The 26,896-nt window shown below is 36.6% G+C and overlaps 2 protein-coding genes across 14 annotated transcripts in view; one reads left to right on the top strand and one right to left on the bottom strand.

Annotated features, from left to right (window-relative positions):
• The window catches only part of PTPRK (protein tyrosine phosphatase receptor type K), a 566,799-nt gene that overhangs the window by 36,356 nt on the left and 503,547 nt on the right, over window positions 1–26,896 (top strand). For 3 of the 12 annotated variants that reach the window (XM_050788295.1, XM_050788296.1, XM_050788299.1), the window contains exon 1: window positions 7,278–12,593. The exons of 6 other annotated variants lie outside the window; for them this stretch is intronic. In XM_050788295.1, the coding sequence (XP_050644252.1) occupies window positions 12,473–12,593 (121 nt within the window). In that variant the 5' untranslated portion in view covers window positions 7,278–12,472. Of the gene's footprint in view, window positions 1–7,277; window positions 12,594–26,896 lie in introns of those variants that run through there. 3 more of the 12 variants (XM_050788298.1, XM_050788301.1, XM_050788300.1) reach the window with 2 other exon arrangements.
• On the bottom strand, window positions 5,116–6,169 carry LOC126953033 (polyamine-modulated factor 1-like). Of its 2 annotated transcripts, none has more exons than XM_050788318.1 (2): window positions 5,512–6,169; window positions 5,116–5,284 (listed from the first exon to the last, which is right to left on the bottom strand). In XM_050788318.1, exon 1 carries the CDS (start codon window positions 6,163–6,165, stop codon window positions 5,548–5,550), a length of 618 nt encoding a protein of 205 aa, XP_050644275.1. In that variant the 5' UTR covers window positions 6,166–6,169; the 3' UTR covers window positions 5,116–5,284; window positions 5,512–5,547. The 2 variants fall into 2 exon arrangements, with proteins under 2 accessions (XP_050644275.1, XP_050644276.1); XM_050788319.1 differs by lacking the exon at window positions 5,116–5,284 and having other exon boundaries at window positions 5,562–5,736; window positions 5,798–6,165.

Here is a 26,896-nt window from a genome sequence, read left to right on the forward strand (position 1 = left end):
TCCTGCCCAGGATGTCATTACTAAATCTGTGTTCCATTATTTTTATAAAAAGATATCATCTATACACACCAGAGGACAATGGCAAGTAGACATAATTGGGCTGTGAACATTTCATATCACGTTAGCCCAGTACTTTTAATTAGAGTTTCAGTTTAATTATAGTATAATTCTAAACTAGTTGCAGGCACTGACTGATGAGGGAGTGCAGAGATTTTATTTAGGACATGTTGGTTCTTCATATCAAGGGATAGCCATGATTGGGTGCAAAATGACATTGAATGCATTGTGTAATGTCTGTGATCTGAGATTAGGGAAATGTGTAAGTTCCTTTAGTCACATTAGAGTTCCATTACTATGTTTTGTACCTTCCCTTGTTCACCTTCTGAATACATAAGTCAGGTTCAATATTACTACACTTAACCTATGCAAATTTATAATATCAGAGGGAGAAGAAGATGAAAAGGAAAAATCAAAATTAATATTATTTTTCAGTTAAATTATTTTTATAAGAAACGTGCTGCTTTTTGCTTTTAAACACAAAGTAGCAGATGTAAATGAATTAATAGGATAAAGCAAGTTGCTAGAAAAAAAATACCTCTCATAGGAAGTAAAATCAGAATTATGTTATTGAATTAAATTACTTTAATAAAAGTCATGCTGCCTTTTTGCTTTTAAACATTTGGAGTGGTGGAAACAAGATATAAATGAATTTGTTGGATAAAAAATGTTGTAGAAAAAATATGACTTTTGTTGGCCTTGATAATGTAATAAGGTACTACTTTGCTCAAACTTTTGAAAATAAATAGATAAATTGCTGGGCCTGGTGTTGGTGGCATTACTACACTGTTGAGCACTTATGTCTAAATATTTAAGAGACATTCAGATTGGTATAATTTTATTTCATTAAGAATCATGCAGCTAAGGAAGGTAGCCCTTAGTTGGCCCAGCTAAGAAAAAAGGACAATGTTGATGCATCAAGTGGTTTTATGAGCAGGATACCACCTGGTTCCGTGCTCTGACTTCATTTGTTGTTGTCTGGAATAATGAGAACTCTTCATTGGCTTAATGCCTTTGCTTGTAAGAGACAGATGCTATCTGATCCCTCCTGTCAGAAGAATTCCCAGAATAAGCCATTCAACCAAGAACAATTAGTGTCTTGTTGATTGCAAACAGTAGAAGAGGGAATTCTCTGTATTTCCTAGCACCTTGCTTTTTTGGTTGGTGTGTGTTCCTCAGTAGCAGAAACTGTTCACTGACCAACGAACTGAAGTGGCACACGGGTGGCTTTTGAGGCACTTTTCTGTGATTTGGCTGTTATTACTTTGAGTTAACTGCTCACTATCTAAGATGTCCACATTGCTACTTTACTTTTAGCCTTTCTATTGAGTCTGTTTCTTAAAGTGTGTTTCTATTCACCTCTTCTGGTGTATACATTTTATTTTAAACAGGTCTCAGTTTCTTGTCCTGCTTTTCTTTCTCCACCTCCTTTTCCTCCCATGTCTCATGACCACATCTCATTCACAGGCAGGGTTTTCTTTAAGGCCGCTCCCATTTCAGAGTAGCTTAAGCAATACATTGTGACTAAGAACAAATATATTACAGTGCCATATGAACTATGAGAAAATGTAAACAGAGACAACTCTGAGATATATTTCCAAATTCACTGTAGGCTTGGGGGGATATTACAGCCCTGTCTATTTCACTTGTACTTCACGTCTTAAAAGATCTGGGGAATGTTTTCCAACATCATTCAGCACAGTTCTAGGTCTCATTAGGGCCAGCAGAGTCAGTGTTCTTGTTTGAACTGCTAGGGGCAAGTCCTAAAAACAAACAACAAAAAAGAAACAGTGTAAATTGCTAATTTGTGTTACTGCCTGAAATCCATGGAAGCAGGATGCATTCATTAGTTCTTATTTATTTGTTTTTGGGTTAGCATATTTGGTTAGAACAAAATTCAGTTCTGAGAAGAAAATGTACAGTGGCCAAACAGTTCATTTTAGAACCCCCCTTCATTTAGTTAGCAAGCCTTTATAGTGTGCTTGTTTTCTGCAAAATGCTATCTATATAGTCCTGGAAAAGATAAAATAACTCTAAGACCCAGTTCTTTGAAGTATGTAAGTCTTGTTGGATACTCTTAAAATGTATATTCATGAAAATTCTTGGTAGAGGATGAAGACTACCTATCAACAAGTTAACAATATTATAATTATAATATTTTAAATCAGAATATCTCCAAGGCAACTGAGGAATGATACTGAATCAGGTCAAGAAAGAGGGAGGTAGATTTATAACTGGAGGAGAAAAAGATGTGGAAGGGATTCTTAATGAATTAGGAGGTATTGATACCACAATCTCTGCAATACAGTGTTACAGTATTGCATGGGGAAACAGACATCATTATAATAGGAAAATAATCAATTAGTTGGTCACTTAAAGAGTGAGTTTCCGTTCATTTATCTCATCTTAGTTTATCATCTCAAAATCTGCATTGGTTAGTCTCTTGGGGAGTTTTGCAAATTGTAAACATCCATCAATGTAAAGCAATTAAAATGCAGAGGATTTGGTATGCAACATTGCAAATATGAAAAAAGATATAAAATTTCATATTCTAAATCTTGGCAATGAGGTAGGGTAAGTGGCCAGTTAACAGTTGAACCTAAATAATTGGCTATGTATTTCATGTTAACAGCTGAATAAAATTAAAGACTTTGTATGAATGAAGAAAATACATTTTCAAAATTCCTTCAAAAGATAAGGGGTAATTTGAGTTTTTATTTTTTTTTCTCTCTGAAATGAGAATTGAAAATGCAAACCTGTTTGGCTCTTTATGGGTCTTACAGCTTGTTCTCTGGGCTGTAATATGTATAAAAGTAGAAGACTGTCCAGGGTATGGTGTGTGTATCACTCTAGTAGTGGGGTTAAGGTATGTTGGTAAGAGCGTGACAGAGAATGACTTAGGGAAGAGGGGTTATAGCACTTAGTAATGAGAAATGAATCTGGAGAAGCAGTGAAAGTATTTTTAGTGGCTTGAATAGTACAGTGGAAGATTTTAGGTTTTGTTCCCTGTGATGTATGAAGACTCAGAGTGGGCCTTGGCCGTGGGTGACTGATGTGGTATTGGAAGCATTCTGATAAAATGGACAGAACACTGGACTGGAAGTCATGAACCCTGGGTTTTGTAGCCCTGGCTTCACATCCAACTATGTATGTGAACTTGTGGAAGTTAATTCACCTTTTTGAGCCTTAGCTTTTCATCAGGAAAATGAGGGTGTTAAACTGCTCTGTAAGATGCTTTACCTGTTGTGTGAGGTTATTCTGTTAATTCAGTACTGAGAAGAAACTGAAGGTATGTGGGTGAGCTAGGGACTAACTAATTCATATGTGAGGGAATAAGGACATGAGCTGGAACCACATCTAAAATTGAGGAGGAATGGATAGAGCAGGGAGATATTGTGGAGGTGGAAATGGTAGTTTGTTAGGGTGAATGTTGATAAAGAAGAGAGAGTCACAAATAACTTTAAATTTATGAGCCTAGGGGTTTGGGAGGACAAAAGTAACACTAGGGAGTTTAAGAACACTTGCTTATTGTTGGGGGAAGAAGAGCTCAGGTTTTCACATGTCCAAGTTTAGTTGACATGTGAGTGAGATGTCCTGCAGGCATCTGGAAGAACAAGTGTGAAAGGGGAATGAGAGAGGTCAGGCCTGGTGATGACTCCTGGGTTTCAGCCACAGTCAGGCTGTCATTAGAACAGAAAGCGAATGAGATCAATGAGCTCACTGAGGAAGGAATCAGAAAAAAGAATATTGGCATAAGGTGTGGTATTGGAGTGGTAGTGGGGGCAACGCTTTCGTGTAATTCAGAGCCAACATGTGTGAAGTTGGAAGTCAAGGGCAAACAGAGAAATGGGAAAGGCAAAGGGTATCTGAGAGGTTGAGAAAGCCACTGAGTTTGGTTATGAGATATAGTAAGTGGATTCTGGGCAACTGCCTTGAGGTTTGAGCTATTTCTTGAATATTGAAGTGAAATAAATAATTTTGTGGAGGAAATGAAGATTATAAGAATGGAGTCCTTATTTTAACCAAAACCCAGAAGTTAGACATTCTAGCAAGTAGGAAAATAGTGTTAAGTAAAATTCAAGAAACTTAATTTGTTTGCTGTGAGAAAAGAAAAGTTTTTCTCCCCTTTTAATTCTGCTTTCAACGAGCAATTAACTATCCCCTCTAATTATTTCTCTTTCAAATCCTACCTATACTGCTTTACCATCTATCCAAGTGAAGCATCTCTCTTAGGAAGGCAGAGAGAGAAAACCTATGTGTGAAACCTCCTCCTTAATACTCCTATTGCGATAAAAAATGTACCCCTTCCCAACCTGTTTACTGCAAAGAGGCCCTGTGCCAGCTTGGTGTCATCACCACCGTCTGAAAACACTATGTGTGAATTAAGATGGATTTTGTTACAGTGGAATTTGGACATTGACTGGGATTGAGTCAACATGGAATTTTATAACTACGTTTAGTTCATACAGGCTTATAGCAAGACTCACAGTGATCTGCATGAGGATGGCCAAAATTACTGGGTTCCCCTCCCCCTAATTTTTAGTGTCACAGTCATTTCAGAAATCAAATGCAGTTTTTTTTTTTTTTTTCCTTCTGAGACATTGAATTAGTTGCAATAACTTTGTACCAGAATCATACAGTTTTATTGATGCTGGGGAAGTAAAGCCCTAGTGAACTGGGCCATTGAACACACTATAAACACTGTGGCAGGACAAGAAGTTTTCTGGGCTAGTCGTTAAGCACCCTTTTTTCAACTAGAACAATACCAGCTACAGTCTAGTAGAGTCAGTGTTTGCTGAGGCTTTATTCCAGCTTCAAATCTATTGCCCTGCCTGCTGAGAACATTTGGCTTACTTTGTAGCTCTCTAGGGAGGAGTGGGAGCCTGGGTGCACTGGGTGAGGAAGACTCAGCCAGCTGGATGGCTAAGGTGAAGTTGGTATGGAGCTGATTGCTCAACTCACCTGTGAGTCCAGGAAGAGGAAGTACTATAAGGAACTTTGTATCATAGGAATTTTATTTTCTAGCAATATATCTTTTTTTTTTTTTTTTTTACAGTGTAGTGGAGGAAGTTTATTTACGGATGTGGGGAGAACATGGTAAAGGCCCCTGGGCTGGGCAGCAAGGGGGCAATCAGTGGAGATTGAAAACAGATTCTCCAAGCCAGGCCCAGGGAAAAGGGCTCAGGAACCAGCAGGAGTGGGGCGGAGGGGCAAAGCTGACCTGAACCTAGAGAAGAGAGAACATGGCCAAGAATTATCCAGGTAGAAGAAACAGAGGAATCTAAAGGGGGTGTATGTCCAACCCCAAGGGTACCCCAAAGGCACAGTGGCAATGAGGCTTTCTCTGGCCTAGTCCTCCAGCAAATTCCATCACTGCTGAGGGACTGGGCACCATTTCAGCCGTTCTCAGAGGCAGGCCGCCCAGGCCAGGCATGCTGGCCACAGGCTCTTGACCTTGACTGCCCTCTGCTTATGGGCCTGGCGGTCTCCTCACTCAGGCTCCCTCAGCACAGCAACCAGCTCTCTCTGTTCTCTGTGTAGAGGCTGCCAGGCCTGCTGCCGGGCCTGGACCTGTAGCTGCAGCACCTCCACCTGCCTCCGCCCTGCCAGGACGGCATCTGCCAGCTGCTGGTTCTCAGCCTCCTGTTTCTGCACGTGGCGCCGCAGGGTGTCCCGTTGCTGCAGGAAGTAGGGTGCCATGACGCTGTGCAGATCCTTCTCTGGGATCCCGCTGGGGCGCCAGGCCGGCTCTTTGCGGTCTTTGCCTTCTTCTACAATTTTATCCAAGGCATTCAAGACGGCTTCCAGGTTCCCCTCCTCTTTGATGTCAGAGATTTCCTCCCGGATAGAAGTCTGCAACTGAGCTATAAACTTGTCATAGATTCGCTGTGTGATGTCAGGCTGCAACTGGTAGAAGCGCTTATAGCAGTCAGTGAATCTCTGGTAGCTGCCGGCGGCGACCAGCTTCTGAAGAAAAGTGTCCACCATGGTGTCGAGGAGCTTCACCCTCGAAATGGTAGTGCCGGGTGGCACAGACTGTGGAGACGACCCCTCATGCCTTTTTTCCTCACAGCCGCCGCCTAGATTGGCGCTACTTGCTTCGGCCATGTTGAAGTTGTCTAGCAATATATCTTAACCTACATCTGGAGACGCTTCTTTATTGGCCTGTAAATTAGCAAAACTTTAATGTTGTCTTACCAATTTTATTTTTGTATCCATAATACTGCTTTTCTCTGATATGGGCAAGTGAAAAGGAAAGTAACTGAAAATGTTCTGCTGATTAGCAAACACCCAAGGCATGGTCATCTATACTTTTGCTAAAAAACAAACAGAAAACCCCCAAAACTCACATGTATTTGAAATCATCTCTTTCTGAGAGTGGCAGAGTATCATACAAATCCAAAATGGCCTCTGTCCGTGGTCTTGTTTTGTAACATTGTTTTGTTTGCATTTGTCAGCATGATGGTCATGTTAGGGTTACCTGAAAATCTGTATTGCACTCTCCAGTGTGGAGAGAAGACCAAAGAAGGTTAGAGCAGTTCCAGAACTAGCACATCAATTAAAAGTGCCAAGCAGTGCTTGAGGTGTGGTCAGCTGCAACCCTTTGCAGCCACCAATACTTAGGCACGGTGATGGGTCCGGAACGAATCCAGTGAGAAAGCAAAAAAGGAAGATCTCATGTATTTGCTGGTATTCTATCAGAAAACAAGAGTTAGGAAGGAGCATGTAAGTAAGGCATGAAGGAGTCCATGAGCCGTAAGCAAAATCACATCAATTTTTAACTCTTTGATCTTTGTTCTACTTTTTTCCCCCACTGAATGGTAGATATCAGAACGCTGTCTCCAAAGATTGCCTGAATTAATTAATTCCCAAGTAGGCAAGAATACCACACCCTCTCTTTCAATGAGTTTAAATGACGTTCCACACATTTGCCCTAAGTAAGGTGATACTTAAATTGTATCTTTACACTTACTGTGCAGTTCCTATCCTAAGCCTCTTCATTTTGGTGGCAGTAGCAATGGCATATGGAGAATGATGGCTGGAGGAGGAGTTGTTAAATTATCCCCAAATGCCTCAGAATTGAACACTGTTTCTTCTTTCTGTCCTATGAAAAACGATGGCTTTTTATTATGATCTTTTTAAAATTAGGTTGGTTTTTTACTAATGAAAAAAATTGTCAGTGTTTAAATTGTATATTTGAACATTTTCTCTCTACATTTTTTAAAATCACAAATATCAGCTACATGTTACACAGTTTTTCATTTCTTAGTCTTTTTGAATGAACTAAGTAGTCGTCTTTTCTTCGGTGCTATTAAATACTATTAGTTGAAACATGGAGGTTATTCTTCTTGAAGTTTAGCTTTTGAACTTAATTTATAGGGTACAGAAAAGAAATTGCAGCTTTGTGGTAAATGTTGAATGCAACCATGAAAACAATGTTACCTTTCTTCAAGATCTCTTGCCTAGCTATAATACATCTGCTAGTTACTAAGTGTAACTGTGTATATTTTCTTTAATAGACTTTGTTGGCTTCCCAAAATGGAAAAATTAGCTTGCTTTATTTACCATAAATTTGTTACTTTTTCTAAAATTTAGTTCAGGGTAATTTCACATCAAACTGGGTAAACATTTTTATCCTTCTTGGCTTTCATGATTGCTCTGACTTCTTCATAAAATTTGGAAATCACGTTTTAACTTTTTATTGCCTCTTTATTAAGTGCTTGGAAAACACATGGAAGCCCTTTTATTTTACAAACTGTGGTAACATCGTAGTAAGATTTTATTCTTTTTCACTCTCAAGATTGATTTTTTCTTTTAGAAAAGCAATTTAGAAAGTACCCATACTTGCTGAAATTGGTCATCATCTAGATCTTAATATCACATATCCTAAGTTCCCCACTAATTATTTGCAGATTTCCAGGACTTAAATATGTGCTGAACCTGAAAACTATGAATGTGTTTGCTGAATCAAACCAAAGTGAAATTGTTTTCTTGACTATGAATGAGACTAAATAATTTTAAAACACTACTCAGCCACTGTAAAAAGAGTGTTGAAATAAAACTAAATATATATATGGTATACACTTACTGAACTAAGCCTGCTTTATTAAAATGACTTTATGATTCTCCAGTGTATTGTTTATACATATTCTTTCTAAAGATTCATGCTTAGTTGATAATTCATACTGCTTACATATTTTTGGATTGGTTGACCTCAGACAACAAGGATGGTTTCTAGCACACAAGACATTCTGAACATATCATGAGCAAGATACTACCCAAGATGTTTTCTTTGTTTTCTTAAATATTTAACCAACAAATAAAAAGAATATATATTCAAGGTACTAATATGATGATTTGATATACATATACATGTCTAATGATTACCACAGTCAAATCAATTAACATATCTGTCTTCATCCAGAGTTACCGTTTGTGTGTGTGTCCCAAGATATTGTTGAGGGTCTGATTATATGACTCCAGTGAAAATGATGGAGATAGGCTCTTGATATGAGGGGAAAAGTGCTGTAAACACAAAGACTACCTCAAGGGGTGAGGGTGTAGTTCTTGGGCAGCAGAAGTAAATCTGTACTGTGAATGTCCTCTTTGGGGAATTACAGAATGACATGATGACTTACCTATAATGGAAAACTTGTTTTGGTAAGATATTCTTTCTAAATGTTTTTTAAGAAAAAAAATTCTAAGTGCTGAGTTTGAAGACTTAGTAGAATGTTATCAATAGAAGGATTTTAGTGTCAGTATTAAATAGTGCACAAATACTTGACACTGAACATCATGTATAATGGATATGGCCATATATTGTCTTTTTAAAGGAAGTGTCGTCTGTTTTTTTCTCCAAAATAAACTTAACATATTTTTCTCATTAGTGAAACGATGGCTCTCAAATAAACATCCCAGCCCAGTCCTTTGTGCTTCAGCCCAGCCTGTGCTTCAGATTTATTTAAGACCATAACCCACAGTGATGCCCAGGAGTACCTCAATCTCAGCATACTTAAAAGCAGTTGTATTATTTGTGCCCAAGATTATTTCTTATGAAAATTGCAGAGTTTTAGTTACCTAGGCCTGAAACTTGCTGGTTGACCTTGGTTCTTCCTACCTTCCTTACATCAAATCTTGCACTGTCTCTTTAAAATCCCTCATACCTGCGCCTCCTGCATTTTCCAGTACTGCTGTAGTTAAGATCTTCAGAGTGTCATTCCTAGACGGTGGCAGTAGTCTCCTGTCTTCCGCTTTGGTTGCACAAATAACCTCCTCTAACCAATCTATCTTTCACTGTTCTCTCAAAGTGATCTATCTGAAATAAAAATCTAATCATGGGAGTCTTGTCTTAAATGTTCACTGCCTCCCTATTGCCAATAGAAAGTAGCTTTACCTCTTAAATATTTTCTATGTGCAAGGCACTCTTTAAAAATATTATATTGTATAATCTTCACAGCAACTAAATAAGGTACTTACCTTTATTATCACCATTTTACACATGAGGAAACAAATACAGAGAAAATAAGTACCTGGCCCAAGGTCACATAGCTGATAATAACAGGGCCAGGATTTGGCCCAAGCAGTCTGATGGTAGATGCCCTGTGTGTAAACACTGTGTAATGATGCTTCTAATTTCTTAGCTTCCCATAAAGGCAGGGTTTGAAATTCAAAAGTGGACCAAGAGAGGATGGGCCCATTTTATATCATCCTATACCAATGAATGTGGCCTACCTTGCCACATTGTGTAAAGGAGATTGTTTCACATTTTATGGTATAAACTTAATGCTGAAAGGCAGTAGTTCTTATCTCCTGAGTTGGTACAAGTACTAATGGTTCTTAAGCTATTTATTACATTGTATGGCTTCAGTTTCAGTTGAGACATTGGGTGTTTTTAGATGTATTCGCAACACTCATACGTGATCTTTTCCTTTTAGCAGCATCTTTTCCTGCCCTTGTGTTGTTGACAGTTTGGGGCATACGTTTTGTTGCAGAGAAAAAGATAATGACAGTGAGCATTGGTATGAAGTTATTTCCCTTCTTGCTTCTGCCTGGGGCAGTTGTGAGTTTTCAGTTGCAGAAGTTCAAAAAACTTATATTTTAATGAACAGAGCCATTGAAAACTTTATTTCTTGAAGTTAAGTTTGATTTGAGAAAAGGAGTATACAGATACTTATATAGCCTTATTTTGCCAACTCCTTGCCATTTATTCAGTCCACAGATTGTTCTAAGCATTTATTTTATTTTCTGAGGTAATTGTTTTTTCTCCTAGGATCAGGTGAGTTAGGAAGATCATTTTTTTTTTTTCCATTGAAGAATGTAGTGTTTTCTAGGACACAGTTCAAACTCTTGTGAATGTCTTAAGTCAGTTTCTAATGTTTCTTTCATATGAGAACCCTTCTTCTATTTGATGACAGCTAACATGTCCCATGATGTCACCTCTGCTTTAAATAACCATTCATGTTTCTCTTACAACATGACTTTCAGGTTTTTTTTTTTTTTCCCCACCATCCTGCTCTCCCTTTGAATTAGGAGACTCAAGGGTATAATTGAATATGGTTTAGTGTTACCTAGCAAAACACTGGCAGTGATCTTGCAAATAATTTAGTTATCAGTCCCTACACCTTGTTTTATTATTTCTTGAGCCTAAGACAGTGGTTATTGCATGATGATCTGTGGCCCTCTTAGGTTAAATGGAAAGGAGTGATTCATGATCAGACTAAAAATTCAGATTGTACAAAATATGTCAGGTTTTGTTTTTGTTTTGTCTTTAATGTTTGTTTTCTACTTTGTATTATAGAAATTGATGCTCATTCTAGAATGAAAACAATGGAGTTTCAAAAATGTAGCTTTTTAACACAGTAGTAGCTTTACAAGATAGGTTTTGTATGCTGATGAGCAGGAGATTCTGGTTATCTGAGTGTTGAGAACATTTGTTCAGGCATTTTGTACTCTGAGAGGCTAAGATCATGGAAATTAAGAGTTTTGAAAGTTCTCGAGTTCTCTAAAGGATCCTTGAAAAATAACTGGGAGGTGAGTCATTTAATATTTCTGAACATCTGATTTCTGATCATAAAAATGAATTAGGAAAATTACCACTTAGCATCCATTATAGTAAACATTGATTTGGAAGAGTCATCATTGGATATTAAATTGGAGGTAGTAGAAATTTGACAGAGAGCAGGATATTTGCATGGTCTTAAAGCACCTCCCTACAGACATTTTATTAATTGCAAGCCAAAAGAAATGGTAACCATATAGTGGAAAAACTGAGTGTCAAAATTAATATCACTGAGGGGAGGCAGACAGATATCATGTGCCTTCAGGTAGGATGCTGTAAGAACACAAAACCACTTTTGTAGCATTCCGACAAAATGCATTACCTGAATCTCATCATGAGGAAATATCAGACAAATCCAAATAGAGAAATTGTCTAAAAAAATGCCTGGCCTATATTCTTGAAGATGGCAGTATCATGAAACACAACAAAGGCTGAAGAACTGTTTTGCATTAAAGGAGATTTAGAGATGTGAGTTGCAACTAAATGCCATTCAGGATCCTGGGTTGAATCCTAGACTGGAAATTATACTTAAGAAGGACATTATTGAGAAAATTGGCTGTTGAATATGGACTGTGAATTATATCAGGTGTCTGAAAAATTTTAAAATAAAATAACAAATATTTTAGAATTTGCAGGAAATACTGTTGTCTCATGCAACAACTACTCAGTTCTGCTGTTGTTCACACTGTTGCCACAAATAATGCAGTAAAGAAGGGGCATGATTTTGTCCCAGTAAAACTGAATAGATAAAATCAGGTGGCAGACTAGATTTGCTTCACAGGTTTACCAAACTCTGGATTGTATAATTGTAGTGTATCAATGTTAACTTTTCTTAATTTGATATCAATATTGTGATTATGTAAGAGAATATTGTTACAGTTTGGAAATACATATTTTTGAATTATTGGGAGTTAAAGAGCAAGTTGTATGCAACCACTCTCAAGTTGTTTTGAAAATATGTAGAATTATATGTAATAAATGGTAAATAGATGTAAAGATGGGAAATACATAATAGAAGATGTTGAAAATTGGTGAACTTGGGTAAGGGATATTCAGGAATTCTTTGTGTTATTCTTGCAACTTTTCTGTAAGTTTGAAATTATTGCAAAATAAAAAGATAACAAATTCAGGGAGTTCCCTAAACTAAATGAGGGGGGTGTAAAAATTTCAGGGAGTTCCTTAAACTACATTGGGGGGGGTGTCAAAAAACAAAACAAACAAGCAACACACAAGAGCACACACCCACGTGCCGCATTTAGCTCGGGTGCACCCACCTGTGACATCACGAACCATGTGAATAAACAGAAGCAGCACAACCAGGCTTCTGCGGCACTGTTCAAATAAAACACAGAGTTCATGAGGAGAAAACCTCAGAGAAACAAAGAACAGATTAGAAGCAAAAGTTCAGCAGAATCACCTGATTTCGCTTGGCTTTATCCTCTCTGGAGGGAAGAAGCAGCCTTGGAGAGACGGCAAGGTGTGGCTGTGTTGCTGTCAACTTCTACTTTGCCCTATTGAACTGTCTCCTTCATCTCCCCATTCTCCAGCCTCTCCTCCTCCCCCTCTCTTATCCTCTCTCTCTCTCTTTTGTTTCTGCAACTGCCTTTTTTCAGTCTTCTTATTTCTTTGGCTATGTTTTATCACCTGCTCATAAGCTGGCACACAGACTTATTTGCTTCTGCTATGTTCTTGTTATACATTAGCTCAGTTAAAATAATTGAAGAGAAACCATAATCGGCATGACGATATTCAACTCATTTGAAACCCAGCCGGAAATACAGTATGAAAATACCCAGTGTTAACCTCATACACACTCCACATATACCTGTTGGGCCACTAGTTTGTGATTAAAAATAAAAAGGAATGTATTTTATCAGTGAGTCCATTTGCCTGGTCCATTTCACAGCCAGGACACATTCTCTTTATTGATTGACCTGCTTTTGTTGTGGGTTTTTTTTTAAAGGTTGTTTTGTATCTAGTGAATGCATTTCTGATTTAAATTTTTCATTACTTTATAATTGCTTTCCTTTAAGACTTCTCTTTTCTCCTCGGTAATATCCCTGTCCATCTCTATTGCCCCAAACTCTTCCTGGAAAGTTTCTATCCTTATTAGATTTTTTTCTGGAACAGGATTGTTTAGCCTTTTATTCTCATCTTCCCTAATAGCTAGAATCTTCTGCCTATTCACTTTCCCCCCATTCATTTCCTGCCTCAGTTTCTACTTCCAAATGTCTTGAAAAGTAAAATTTTATTTTGTCGACTAAATGCAAAAAGAATCTCACAGTACTTATATCAGAAAACTGGATGCCCTGTAAAATACCTTGACATGTGGCATATTTATAACAGTGGTTGGGAAAATGTTGAATATATATATTTTCTGACTGTTTTCAACTATTGGCCATGACTGTCATTTACTCCCAGGAATATTAAATTCTTTTAAAGCCCAGAGAACATTGTTGCATAAAATTTACTTTTAAATTATATCTTTCAGTGATATTTATTGAAGGCATTATCATATATTCTAAGAATATTTTGATTCTCTAACTTATAGAAGGCAACCTAGCTCTTAATGTAATGTGATTTTAACGTTCCTTGTCTGGTTTATTTTCGGTTTGGTGACTCACTCTCTCCTTTAAGAAAAAAAAAAAGAAAGAAAAGAAAGAAAGAAAGAAAGAAAGAAAGAAAGAAAGAAAGAAAAAGAAAAATTCACTTCATGGTTAAATGCGGTGAAAATGTGTACTATAGTTTCTTTTTCTTTCTTTCTTTTTAACTGTAGATGTTAAGCTGTATATCACAGACTTGTAATAGTTTACAGGAAAGGCTTCTTAGCCATAAAAAAAAGAGATATATTGTTTCTTCATCTAGATAATGCCTCATTGAACCTGTAAAATCTGTATGTTAAGACTTACTTAAAAGAAAAATTCTGCACAATATTGATTTCTTTTTTTGTCTTCCCTCTTCTGAAATAGAAAAAAGCTGCAGGGAGGTATTAACTGAAACATTCTCTAACTTTCAACACCAAGTTCTCTTACTTGAACTTAAGTGTTTTTGAAAGACGACAGAAGTGCTGTAGTAAAGCAGAGACTTTGTTAGAGACCTAAAGTGAAAGGCACTAGGTTATTATGAATAGTTTTGTGAACTTACATTGGATGGATTTTAACATGACTACTTTTTTTTTTTTTTAAAAAAAAAAAGGTTAAGAAAACAATTTCATAGAAAAAGTCAAAGCTCAAACAACACTTCATAATTAGCATTCAGGATGCAAAAACACTTGAGAATTCTAGAAAACCTTAGAACATTCCAATAAACTCATATATATATCTATATATATATTTATGAATATATGTATTCATATGTGTATATATATTTATGAAAACTGAGACCCAAGGATGAATAGCTAATTGTTTTAATGGGGTCTGAAATAAACTATGAGTTCCCCTTCCCCAACTACAAGTTATATAAGATGGTTAGTTTGTTATTCTGCTTAGGAATAACAGGATGTATAATGTTTTCATTGTTGTCAGTTTGTTGTTTTGTTAGTTGTTGAAGTATGTATTATACTAGTTTTCTATGGCTGCTGCAACAAATTGCAACAAAGTAGCTTAGAGCAACACAAATTTATTCTGTTACATTTCTGGAGCTCAGAAGTCAGGTGAGTCTCACTGAGCCCATAAGAAGGTCTGCAGGGCTAGGTTCCTTCTGGAGTCTCTAGGGGAAGATTCATTTCCTTGCCTTTTCTGGTTTCTAGAAGTCACCTGTCTTTCTTGGCTCATGACCCTTTTTCTCTCTCTTTAAAGCCCACACCGTCATCTCTTTTCTTTTCTGCCCCTCTCTTCCACATTTAAAAACACTTGTGATTGTATTGTGTCCACCTTGGTAATCCAGGACACTCTCCCCATCTCAACGTTAGCTGATTGTCAACCTTAATTCCCCTTTGCCATATAACCTAACTTATTCAAAGTCCCAGTGATTAAGATATAGATACTTGTGTGTGGGGGGCATTATTCAGCCTACCACAAGTCTAATCTAAATATTCACATTAAAATAAAAATATGACTTGAAGCAGCCAAAGTCTTATTTGTTTGGAGGCATAGGTATCAAGTTAACTTGATCGTTTTGCTCTTCTGTTTCTTCTCCTATCCTCAACACTCTTGCTAGAATATCTCTTTAAAGCTACTCCAGGGTGTTAGTAAATAACAACAATATAGGAAATGGCCAGCATTTTGTTTCATTGGATTTGAAATGGATCTCTGTGTTGGAATATATATTATTTTGGAGGTATTTTTAGGTTATTGGAAGTTGAGTGCATCAAGCACGCTCTCTTTGTGTGCATTCTTACTTTATTAATTTGTAACAGCAGCTTCCCTTGGCATACATCTACAGCTAAGTACACAAGATAACCTTTTGTTTCTTGATAGATGGCTTAATATATGCTTTCTAGCTAGATAAAATAAATGGAGGAAAGCACTTCCTTATAGTAGTCATTTCTGTTTCTTCAAGGTTAGATACTGGTTTGTTTTTGCTCATCTGGCCATGGATATAGTGATCTTTTTTTTTCCTACAAATGTGAAGAGTACATTTGTCATTGCTATCAACTAAATACTTTGTTTCAAAAAGTTGTGAGATTTCTTTATCGGTGGGAACTTCTGTGGAAAAGAAACTTACCCTATGTTGGTGAAACAGAATACACTAAGTTTTTTTTTTTTTTGAAAAGGTGTTTAATGTGCATATTGAATTTCCCTGGCTTGAGGCAGTGTTTTCATTTGGTACAGAGATTTCAGGAAATTATTTCTGGTTGAAATAGAAACATTGGAATTTGTCAAAGGGTTAGAGAAATCTCTGACTAAAGCAAAGTGCCAAATACTAGTTAGGTTAGACTTAATTTAGGAGAAAATAAAACAGAACCAATAGAATTTTGCTTCTTGGGTGGGTGGACATGTATAAAAATGAATTACCAACAAGGAGGCAAACTTTGGGTGCTGTCCACAGAAGTCATGGAATTGCTGGAGGTTTTGGTGGGAAATTCTTTTTTGCTAATCTATTTTAGAAAAAGTTTTCTACTCATGAAAATTTATATCAAAGATAATATTTAACAGTAGTATAAACTTGAGAACAGAAAAAAAAATCAGTCTAAACAGAGGCAAGTTGCTTGAAAATAAACATTACTGGTAAGAAATGTTATTGTATTGTATTTTCAGACTAGACTCTTAAATGAAGGCCCTAATAAACTTCCATTGAAGAGCTTAGTTAACTAAATACTTGAAATTCAAGATTTGTGTGATGCTGCCAGACTGAAATTTTGTCTAAGATTGTGTGTGTATATGCGTACATGTTTAGTAACATATGCATATCAGCCTGTTAATATTCCTACAAAATGTGAGCCTCAAATTAGTTTGTATTGATGGCTCAATCAGCAGTTGAAGTGTTGCCCTCTCCATCGTCAACTAAGATTTCTCTAATCAGAATAGTCTTTATTTATTTGATAAGAATTTGTGTGTCCACTAATTGCCATGCATTATGCTAGATGTTAGATGTAGGATACTGAATATAAGCAAATGTGGTCCTTAACCTCATGGAGTTTATAGTGACACACAAGTCAAGAAATCAATTAGGTAGTTGGATATATAGGTATAGAGGGCAAAGGATTATGTCTAGATTATGGACTTCTAAGAATTTTAATGGGACAGTTACATTTGCTTGTAATTGAAGCTATTGATACTAAGGAAAAATTTCAACATTTAATGGCCAATGAGAGGACTATGAATTTGCAAAGGAAACCTGTGAGTGGCCAGAAAGGTTGGAAGAAACTAGTGGGTTTACATAATGGAAGCCAAGAATGTGAGGAGAAGTAAGTGATCACCGGTATTGAATTTTGCTGAAATATCAAGAAGAGTGAGGACTGAAAACATGCATCGCGTTGGTGATATGAAAGTCATCAGTGACCTTAGACAAATTGGCTCCAGTGACACAGATCTGTAAGTTTTCTTATGGATGGGATGTAATTCTTCTGGGAGTTGATATCTAAACTTACTGGAAGTGAACATTTGCTGTTTTGTAGAATTCTCATCTATATGCAGGGTTTACTTTCTTCTTTTTGTATGTGGTATTTATCTTACCCTCTCAATATCAAACTGAGTGACATTAGCAAAATAGGATTTGCCACTGTTAACACTGTACTGGGCCAGTTCAGTGGCTCCTGCTTATAATTTTAGCACTTTGGGAAGCTGAGGCAAGAAGTTTGAGATCAGCCTGGGCAACGTGGCAGAATCCCGTCTATACAAAAAACACAAAAAAATTAGCCAGGCGCGGTGGTGCTCACCTGTAGTCACAGCTACTTGGGAGACTGAGGTGTCACCCTGGGATGTCAAGGCTCTGCAGTGAGCTGTGACTGTACCACTGCAGAGCCTGGAAGACAGAGTGAGGCTGTGCCTCAAACAAACCAACAAAATGCAGTTTACTGTCTTCCCTGATATAAGCATAATTTTCTTTAATCCTCATGTCCAAAATATAATAGCAAAAGCTTCTTTTGTTATTTTTAGTATCATTCAGTTTTAGTTGATTCTCAACTTCAGTCTGATATTTTTTAAGGGTTTATTCATTTGTGTGTTATTATTCTCTTACATTTCATTTAAAATTTGGGTATATTAAATACCTTAGATGAAAAATATTCTGTGCATTGCTTTGAAGCATACTCTGCCTTTTCTGTTGATTCATTTTCATTATATATTCAATTAAAATGAGCCATATTGTATATTGTATGCAATATTGTATATTGTAAAATGAATACTCACAAAGTCAGTTTTTCTCATCCCAGATTAAACTAATTTATTTTTAAATGTCTAAATATCTGGCCATGCCTACTATCCCCCTTTCTATTTTATTAGGAACCTAATTGTCTTGTGTTTCTAGACTCTGCCATTTCAAAGACCTGAAATGCATCTACTCACAATTGTTACCCTGTGCCTGTAGGAGGCTCTTGTACATTATGCATAGAAAGTGCTTCAACTGTAATTGCTTTATTTTCTAGATTAAGAAAATCTATTTGTTAGAATATTCATCTTTGACATTCTTGGCTATGATATTGTCTTCTTTAAGCTTCAGAACTAATTTACTTTGCACTTAGTATGGATTGTCTAACACATGAATTAACAGGTAAAATATTGTATATCCAGTGTGTTTTTTCCTTGTTAGATTTCTTTATCTGTAATTGTGGCATTGACAAAGACTTGGCAGTAGACACTATGAAGACAGATTCAGCCAAGTAAACTGACAGTAGTTGCTACAAGAAAACATTCAGGAAAAAAAATTTAGTAATTTTTTCCCTTAGTCTGAGTAACAACTGTCAGGACTTGCTTCATAGGCAGGCAACCAGTGCAGTGACACAGGATCCCAAATTCAGAAGAGGGTCCACACTTGGGGTTTAATATCCTGTTATTGCTGTCTTGAAATTTTTATTAATTTTATCTTTGATTTTGGTTTTATAAATGAAGCCCCATGAGACAATGGGCCAAGAGCTTGAGGCTTGGACCCTCTGCTCACATATGGTCTGTCTCCCATGCCTCTTGCCTTCCTGGGGTGGGTTCTTGGCTACCTATTCTGCTGCCCCCACCCTTCCCAGGGACTATCTACCCTCTGCTCCTAGTGGAAGCTTGGGCACAGGTGTGGGGATGGTTGAGTTTGGTAAGTGTTTACTGAATTATGATACAGGGCCCCAGGTACCTGTGAGGGTCTATAATCACCTCATGGATAGTCAGTCCCATGCCCAAGAGAGCTTGTCATTCAATAACAAAAAATAATGTGACAAGTTGAGAGAGACACCTGGGAAGAAAGATAAAGGAATTATTTTTCCTGGTGTTTGAATAAAAGGCTTGCATTTTCATTTTGTTCTGGACAAGTGACAAAGTGGGCCCTGACAATTGTTAATAGTGAACTAGTGCCTGGAAACAAACTACACCTTCGGAACTTATTGATTGGTTTCCATAATTTTTACATTTTTTTAAACATGGTATATGAATAGATTTGGTTGTACTTAGAACCCTAAGGAATTCCCAAATATTTTATAATAAGAATTGTCTTTCCAGAGATTACATTGTTTGAAATTGAGCTATTTATATCCTTATAGTGGTAACAAAAGGAATTTGAATTTAAAATACGGAATTGCAAAATTAATATCAAAGTTTTACAATTATTTTTACCCTGAAATTGTTGAAAAAACGCAACTTGTTTAATTAAAATTCTTCGTGATCTTTTAAAATTTTCATTTTATTTCATGACTTAGTATGTGAAGACATTTTTTACATAAAGCTTTTCTGTATCTTCACTGCCTTTCCCTGGGTCCCACGTTCATTTCAGCCTTGCCTTTACCCTCAATTGGTTTAACTTACCAAACTGCTCTTGTTGGAAATTATACATTTTATTTGACTGCTTTATTGTAGGACATATTTGCATTGCATGAGGACTTTGAATACATCAGAGTAGTGTAGGGTTGTCCTTGGCAAAATCCCAAACCTTTTTTCAGAGCAAAAAACAAACCCAAGAGAGAGAGAACAAATTGTCTTTAATCTTTCCATCCATAGCCTTTGTGACCTCTGTTATTCCCGCTCCTGTAGACCTGCAGTGTTTTTGTTGTGTTGTTATTGTCTTTTTTTGTTTTTTTAAAACTCAGTGATCTTATTTTCTTCTAAATTAAAAAAAAATAACATTGGTGTTCTGGCTCGAATTTTCTCCTTTGTCACAAGTTGGAAGAGTTGGTTATGCTGGTGTTGCAGGTACTCACTGGGGAATGTGCTGGAGCTGTTGTGTGACCATCTGTTGTATTTTTTTTTAAACTAAAATAAAGCCTTTAGAGGGCTCCCGGTGAAATACAGAATAACATGTTAAAATTCTTAATTTATGACTTTTGATGTAGTGTTCTATTAGCACAGCAGATTTCAGAGATCTACTTTGTTGATTTTTTCCAAATTAACTTTTTCCTTCCTTTTATATCTCCTAAGGCAGATCATACAAATGGATATTTTGGGTTGTTAATGCACTCTTTTCTTACCCAAAAGTCCTAGGGACCTTAAGTAATTTACTTTGCCTTCTGTGCCAGCTTTCATCTAGTTTATGACTTCATATTTTCTTTCCATCTAGAGACTAGGCTGCCTGTTTGACTTAATAGTTGAATTTATGACTTTTTACTTGACTTTACAGTTGAAGCAACTGTTTAGCTATATAAAGAGATTTTTTTTGTGTATTTTTTATAATTTGGCTCATTGCCTAAAGTATTATGCAATGGTGAGTAGGTGCTTTGCATTCCAGGCATAATTTAGTTTATCTAAAAGTTTGTCATGTAATTCATGGAGGAATCATTTATTTAAAAGTAAAGTTGGCCAGGTGTGGTGACTCACGCCTGTAATCCTGGCATTTTGGGACGCTGAGGCAGGTGGATTGCCTGAGGTCAGGAGTTCAAGACCAGCCTGGTCAACATGGTGAAACCTGTCTCTCCTAAAAAAAAATACAAAAATTAGCCAGGTGTGGTGGCAGGCGCCTGTAATCACAGCTACTCGGGAGGCTGAGGCAGTAGAATTGCTTGAACCCTGGAGGTGGAGGTTTCAGAGAGCCAAGATTGCGCCACTGCCCTCCAGCCTGGGTGACAAGAGTGAAACTCTATCTCAAAAAAAAAAAAAGTAAAGATTGACTTTTATGGAGAAGGCTGAGTTATTTTGCAGAAACTAAATAAAATTTGAATAAAATACTTCAATTTCTCACTTTCTAATAGCTATATTAATTTTATGTTACCTAGAAAGGTGCATATCTTTAAAGTATGAATTTGTTTTATATAAAACTACTTAATATAAAATACCAATGTTATAGAGCTAAATGCTGATAGGGGGCCTTGAATGGTTGATAAACATTGGATAGATGTGGCATCAAGGTGCATTTCACAGGTAAATTGAAGCCTTTGTGGTTTGAAGAAGTGAATGTACATCACAGGCATTCAACATGTGTAAGCAGAGACCCCCAGTTCTAAACTGGTTATTGACCCTGGGAATAGCACATTGGAGGCTGCCATGTGATCCAAACACTAGCATCAAACAGACTTAATTTTAACTGTTGTAAGAGAGATGATGGATAGTATAAACAAGCAGAGAGAATATAGGACAAACTTGGAAGGGCAGTGCTTGACTTTTCTAGTTGTGAATAAATTCTGAAACTTTTCTTCCACACTTTATCTGCATTTGTCATATAGGGGGCATCACTTTCTAATGTCTAGTTTTTTAAATGTTTTATCTTTTGTGATGATATGTTTATTGAGGACAGGCATATATTGTTCCTGTTTTATAGTCCTCTTAATAACCCAATTAATTAATTTTCCAAGTGTCATGCACGGTGTGATAGGTGTTTTCGGTGCAGCTAGATGTGGGACTAAAACATATTTAATGTAGAAATTAAAATTTACCTATTTTTGACTGGACACAGTGGCTCCCATGTCTGTAATCCCAGCACTTTAGGAGGCCAAGGTGGGCAGATCACCTAAGGTCAGGAGTTCAAGACCAGCCTGGCCGACATGGTGAAACCTTGTCTCTACTAAAAATACAAAAATTAGCTGAGTGTGGTGGTAGGTGCCTGTAATCTCAGCTACTTGGGAGGCTGAGGCAGGAGAATCACTTGAACCCAGGAGGTAGAGATTATAGTGAGCCGAGATCACGCTATTACACTCCAGCCTGGGCAACAAGAGCAAAACTCCATCTTAAATAAATAAATAAATAAATTAATTAATTAATTAATTTACCTATTTTTTTTTCCCTAATAGTCTTCCATATTCTACTCTGTTTTCACTTCATGTTCCTCATCCTTTCTAACCTTTCTCATCTTTCTCTGATGTAGATCTATTTAGAGCCATTAAAATATGGGTAGTCCGAATTGAGATCTGTAATAAATGTTAAGTTACATCATAGGTATAAGAACAAAGGAGTGTTACTATCTCATTAATTTTTATATTACTTACATATTGAAGATAATATTTTGGCTATATTAGATTACATAAGTATTAACATTAATTACACATGATTTTTCCTTTCTAAAATACAACTTACTAGCAAATTTAAAATTATGTAGATTTAATTATATTTTTATTGGAGAATGCTAGAGTCTTTATTGATTTTTTTTCTACTAACTCTCTTAGGACACCTTTTTGCCTATTCTCTTCTGCTCAAAAAATATTTTCATGGGGGCCTGAAATTAGAAGACTGACAAATCTAGTCAAGCACAGTGGCTCACACCTGTAGCCTTGGCTACTTGGGAGGCTGAGGCAGGAGCATTGCTTGAACGCAAGAGCTGGAGTATAGCCTGGGCAACATTGCAAGATCCTGTCTCTTAAAAAACAAAGAAAAGAAAAAAATACCAACAAATCTTCTGAAAATTGTCTTCAAAAATGATAGATGTAATATGAAAATGTTAGATGTGATACTATTCATCAATGATGCACTGATAAATGCAATCACAAACATGCCAAAATAAACAAGTCAAAATAGATCTTATTCTGTATAATTCCAGTTACATATGAAATGTCTAGAACAGGTAAATCTGTAGAGCTGGGAAGTGGTTGCCTAGGAGAGCAGGGAAGAGGAAGTGAGAAATGACTGCTAGTAGGCACTAGGTTTCTTTTAGGAGAGAGAAATGTAAAATCAGAGAGTGGTAATTGTTGTACAACTCTGAATATGTTAAAAGCCTCTGAATTGTACGTTTTAAAAGGATGAATTTTGTGGTATGTGAATTATATCTTAATAGCAGTTAAAACAAATTTGCCTTATCCTTTATTAAAATCAATTTAACTTTCCTAGAATTTAAGTGTATGATTTTGCTAATGTCAATAATGGCCAGGTGCTTTCATCTTAAAAAATGAAAAAAATAGGTCAATGTGTGCTGAAACTTTTGTAAGCAGTTAATTCCTTTTTAAAATTGGTGTGTGTGCAAAATTTATTTCAATGCAATTTTTCCCCCAAGGGTGCTTGTTAGGCAAATGTATTTAAGTGTCCTTTTAATGCATTTTATAGCTTTAGTTTATTCCTTTATTCCTCAGTGATGTTCCAACATCTGATGAATCATGGCTTTTCATTAGGACATCTGGATTTCACATAGACACACACACACGCAAATTACAAAAGATAAAACATTTTTCACAAGGTGATTATACATATCTATACTACAAGTATATAAATATGTATTTTTTTCCTGACAAATCTTGACAATACAGGGGTTGGTGTGCTGAAGAGAAACACTTTGATTAAATTGATCCATTTTAAGAAATGAAAAGAGGTGAATGCAAAGGAGTATTTTAAAAAATAATTTCTTTTCAGCTTCATTTTTTTCTTCTACTATTCTTCCTTAAAGATGGCTGTAAACTGGAGTATCTTAAGTTAATATTGCTTTTATATTTACACTTCTAAGTGTTCATTATTTTATATCTGTCCTTCATTTTGAGATGGCTAATTTTAACCTTCAAAATAAATATATAAATAAACCAATGTAAAACTAATATAAACTTCGATCAGCTTGACCTTAACTAAGCAAATAGTGGAGAAGTGAAAGTTTCTTACAGAAGTTTAATGTCTTAAAATGGGGAGAAGCCTTTTGCTTTCACCTGCTCCATCAGCTACACTGGGACAGCAGTTGTGTCTCCATTAAATTAGGTGTGCTTTGATTCTCCAAAGTAAAGAATTTTGTAGACACTTGACTTATGTTAGTGACTTAATAGGGAAGGAACACCCCCAAATTGGCAACTCTATTTGTCTTTAATGATTACTTCTTTTGGAAAGAAAAGGACATTCTTTCCTTTTTTTTTTTTTTAAAAGACAGGTCTCACTTTGTCACCTAGGCTGGAGTGCAGTGGTATCATCACAGCTGCTCACTCACTGCAGCCTCAACCTCCTGGGCTGAAGTGATCCTCCCACCTCAGCCTCTTGAATAGCTGGGACTTCAGGCATGCACCACCATGCCCTGCTAATTTTTTATTTTTATTTTTAGTAGAGATGAGATCTCACTGTGTTGCTAGGCTGGTCTCCACTTCCTGAGCTCAAGCAATCCTCCCACCTTGACCCTCCAAATGCTAGGATTGCAGGTGTGAGTCCCCATGCCTGGCTGGAAAAGGGCCTTCTTGATGATTTTCAGACCACACCTGGGACATGCAATGAATCTATAATCAATAATGTATTATGACTCTCCACTATTGATATGATTTGGATTGATGTCCCCACCCAAATCTCTTGTTCAAATGTAATCCCCAGTGCTGGAGGTGGGGCCTGGTGGGCAGTGATTGGATCATGGAGGAGTTTTCTCATGAATGGTTTAGCACCATCCCCCTAATGCTGTTCTCCTGGTAGAGTTCTCATGAGATCTGATTGTTAAAATTGTGTGCTACCTCCCCCACTCTTTCTCTTGCTCCTGCTCCTGCCATGTGAGATGCTGAGTTCCCTCTTTGTCTTCTGCATGATTGAAAACTCCCTGAGCCCTCCCCAGAAGCAGATGCTACTATGTTTCCTTTCTACTAAGCTTGTGGAATCCTGAGCCAGTTAAACCTCTTTTCTTTATAAATTACCCAGTTTCAGGTATTTCTTTATAGTAATGCAAGAACAGACTAATACAACCTCTTTGAATTTTTTCCCGTTAATTATAGACAACTGTTATCTTCATTGTAATGTTATTATCCTGATAGATAAGTACCATGATTGCCTTGTTTATTAGAAATGGCATCCCATGAAGGTTTATTACTTGAAGGAATGTAAAGAATGATAGCAACAGACTGTGAGCATCTTCTTGCAGTCTACAGAGGACAGGGCCAGACTTCTGGCCTGTGCTGTTTCACTGGTTCAAATGACTACATTTGTGGTTGCTGTGGGTGTCTGTGTTTTAGTAGCAACTTGGGGTACAAAGCTGTCAAAGCCATCACTTCAGAATTCACAGGTGATCCACAGAGATCCAGGTGGTGGGAGAATGGCTTTCAAGGTGAAACTTGGTGAGGTGGAAAAAGGGGCCCTGGTGGTTGTGGGTTTCTTGCTTGTCTTCCTTTTTTCTTTTGTCCCATTGTAAGCAGTGGGCATAAAAGCTATGGGCTATAATGAACTTTGCCAAGTTTTGGTACCATGCCCTGACCATTATAGAAGCCCGGTATATTAATTTAGTGTGATCATATAACTATAAGAAGATGTTTTTGATTTATTGGATATTAAAACTTGAAGGAACATAGAGATAATGAAATTTATCCTACTCATTTTCCAAATGAGGAATCTGCCAAAGATTCCCAACACACTTACCATTAATCTTTTTCTTCCTTTGCAATAGATTCCAGATACTTTCAACCTATAGTACTCATATTTAAGTGTTCCAATTTTCAAGCCATGAGGATGACTTTTAAAGTGTGTATATAATTTTAGTGTCAATGCATGTATTTCCAAAATTCTGTGAGCTTTAATAATAGAAAGAATATTTGAATGGCCATGAGAAATGTTAATTGTTTTGTGTGAGTGACTTTTCACTGGTGACAGAGATGAGTATAAGGAGAAGAATAAGGAGAAGAGCATGATGGATTTCTTTCACGTACGTAAGCAAACAAATACACTGAAAAATGCTCTGTTGTTCTCTCAAATGGTACGGTTTCTTTTTTATTCCTCTAGCTTTATTGAATTTTAATTGACCAATACAAATTTTATATAGTCAAGGTGTACAACATCATGATTTAATGCATGTATACATTGTGTAGTGATTTCTACAATCAAATTAATATACGGTTCACCACACAGTTGCCATTTTGTGTGTGTGCGCGCGTGTGCAATAAAAAGGACACTTAAAATCTGCTTCAAATGGCATCGTTTCTTATTATTAGCAATTAAATGTGGTAGACATTTATTTCCAGTCGTATTATACAAATGTATAGTTTATACTCTTCTGAGATTGTATTTTAAATCTTTTAGTGTAGAGTTATCTTCCATACATTCTGGATTTATGGCTGCATACTCATATTTGTAAGGAGAGTTTCATCTTTTTATTAACTTATATTATGATAAAGTGAATAAACCAGCTGGCTTAATCTTAAGAATAAGCAATCCCTGTCAGATGATTGACTCTTCATCTGCTCTGTGTGTACTGGCCCTGTTTCCTTTTTTTGCCCCAAACATTTTTGTATTTCCTGATTTTTAGTTTGGATGGAGGTGGTTGGGGAGATCGATTTTGTTCTTGCTATCCATCTTGACGGTCTGTACCACTAAAGTAAGAGATGGAGAGAAATTTTCTGAATGTTCAAGTCCCTATGGAGACCATAGTGTTGACTCAGTAGAGAAAGTTGAGAATACAAATCGGGAGACTGATTTTCTTGCCTTCTCTACTATTTGTACATTTGACAGTATAAGGTGTTTGAGGGCAGTACATGTGGAAATGTTAAGGAGTTAACATTAATAGTCCTGTGTCTAAACAGATGGCATAATTAGCCTGCAATGGGGAAGAACAATGTTTTCGTGTTTGGATAAAAAGGGCACACTGTAGGGGGTAGAATAAGAGGTTCCAAATGACAGTACCTTATGAAGATCTGGCGAGTGACAGTTTCCATGATTTAATCACATATCTGTGCATACGTGAACATATATATAATCTCCAGACCTACTTTTATCTAAGTAAACTCTTGTCATTTTTAGGAAAAAAATTATCTGTATGTGAATGCATAAATGACTATTAATTCAGCTTAGTCTGGGAGACGTGGCTAAGTATTGTGGAGGATGCAGAAAAGAATTTGGTCTTTGTATTCAA

This window comes from Macaca thibetana, chromosome 4 (assembly GCF_024542745.1).
Source record: "Macaca thibetana thibetana isolate TM-01 chromosome 4, ASM2454274v1, whole genome shotgun sequence".
Lineage (NCBI taxonomy): Eukaryota > Metazoa > Chordata > Mammalia > Primates > Cercopithecidae > Macaca > Macaca thibetana.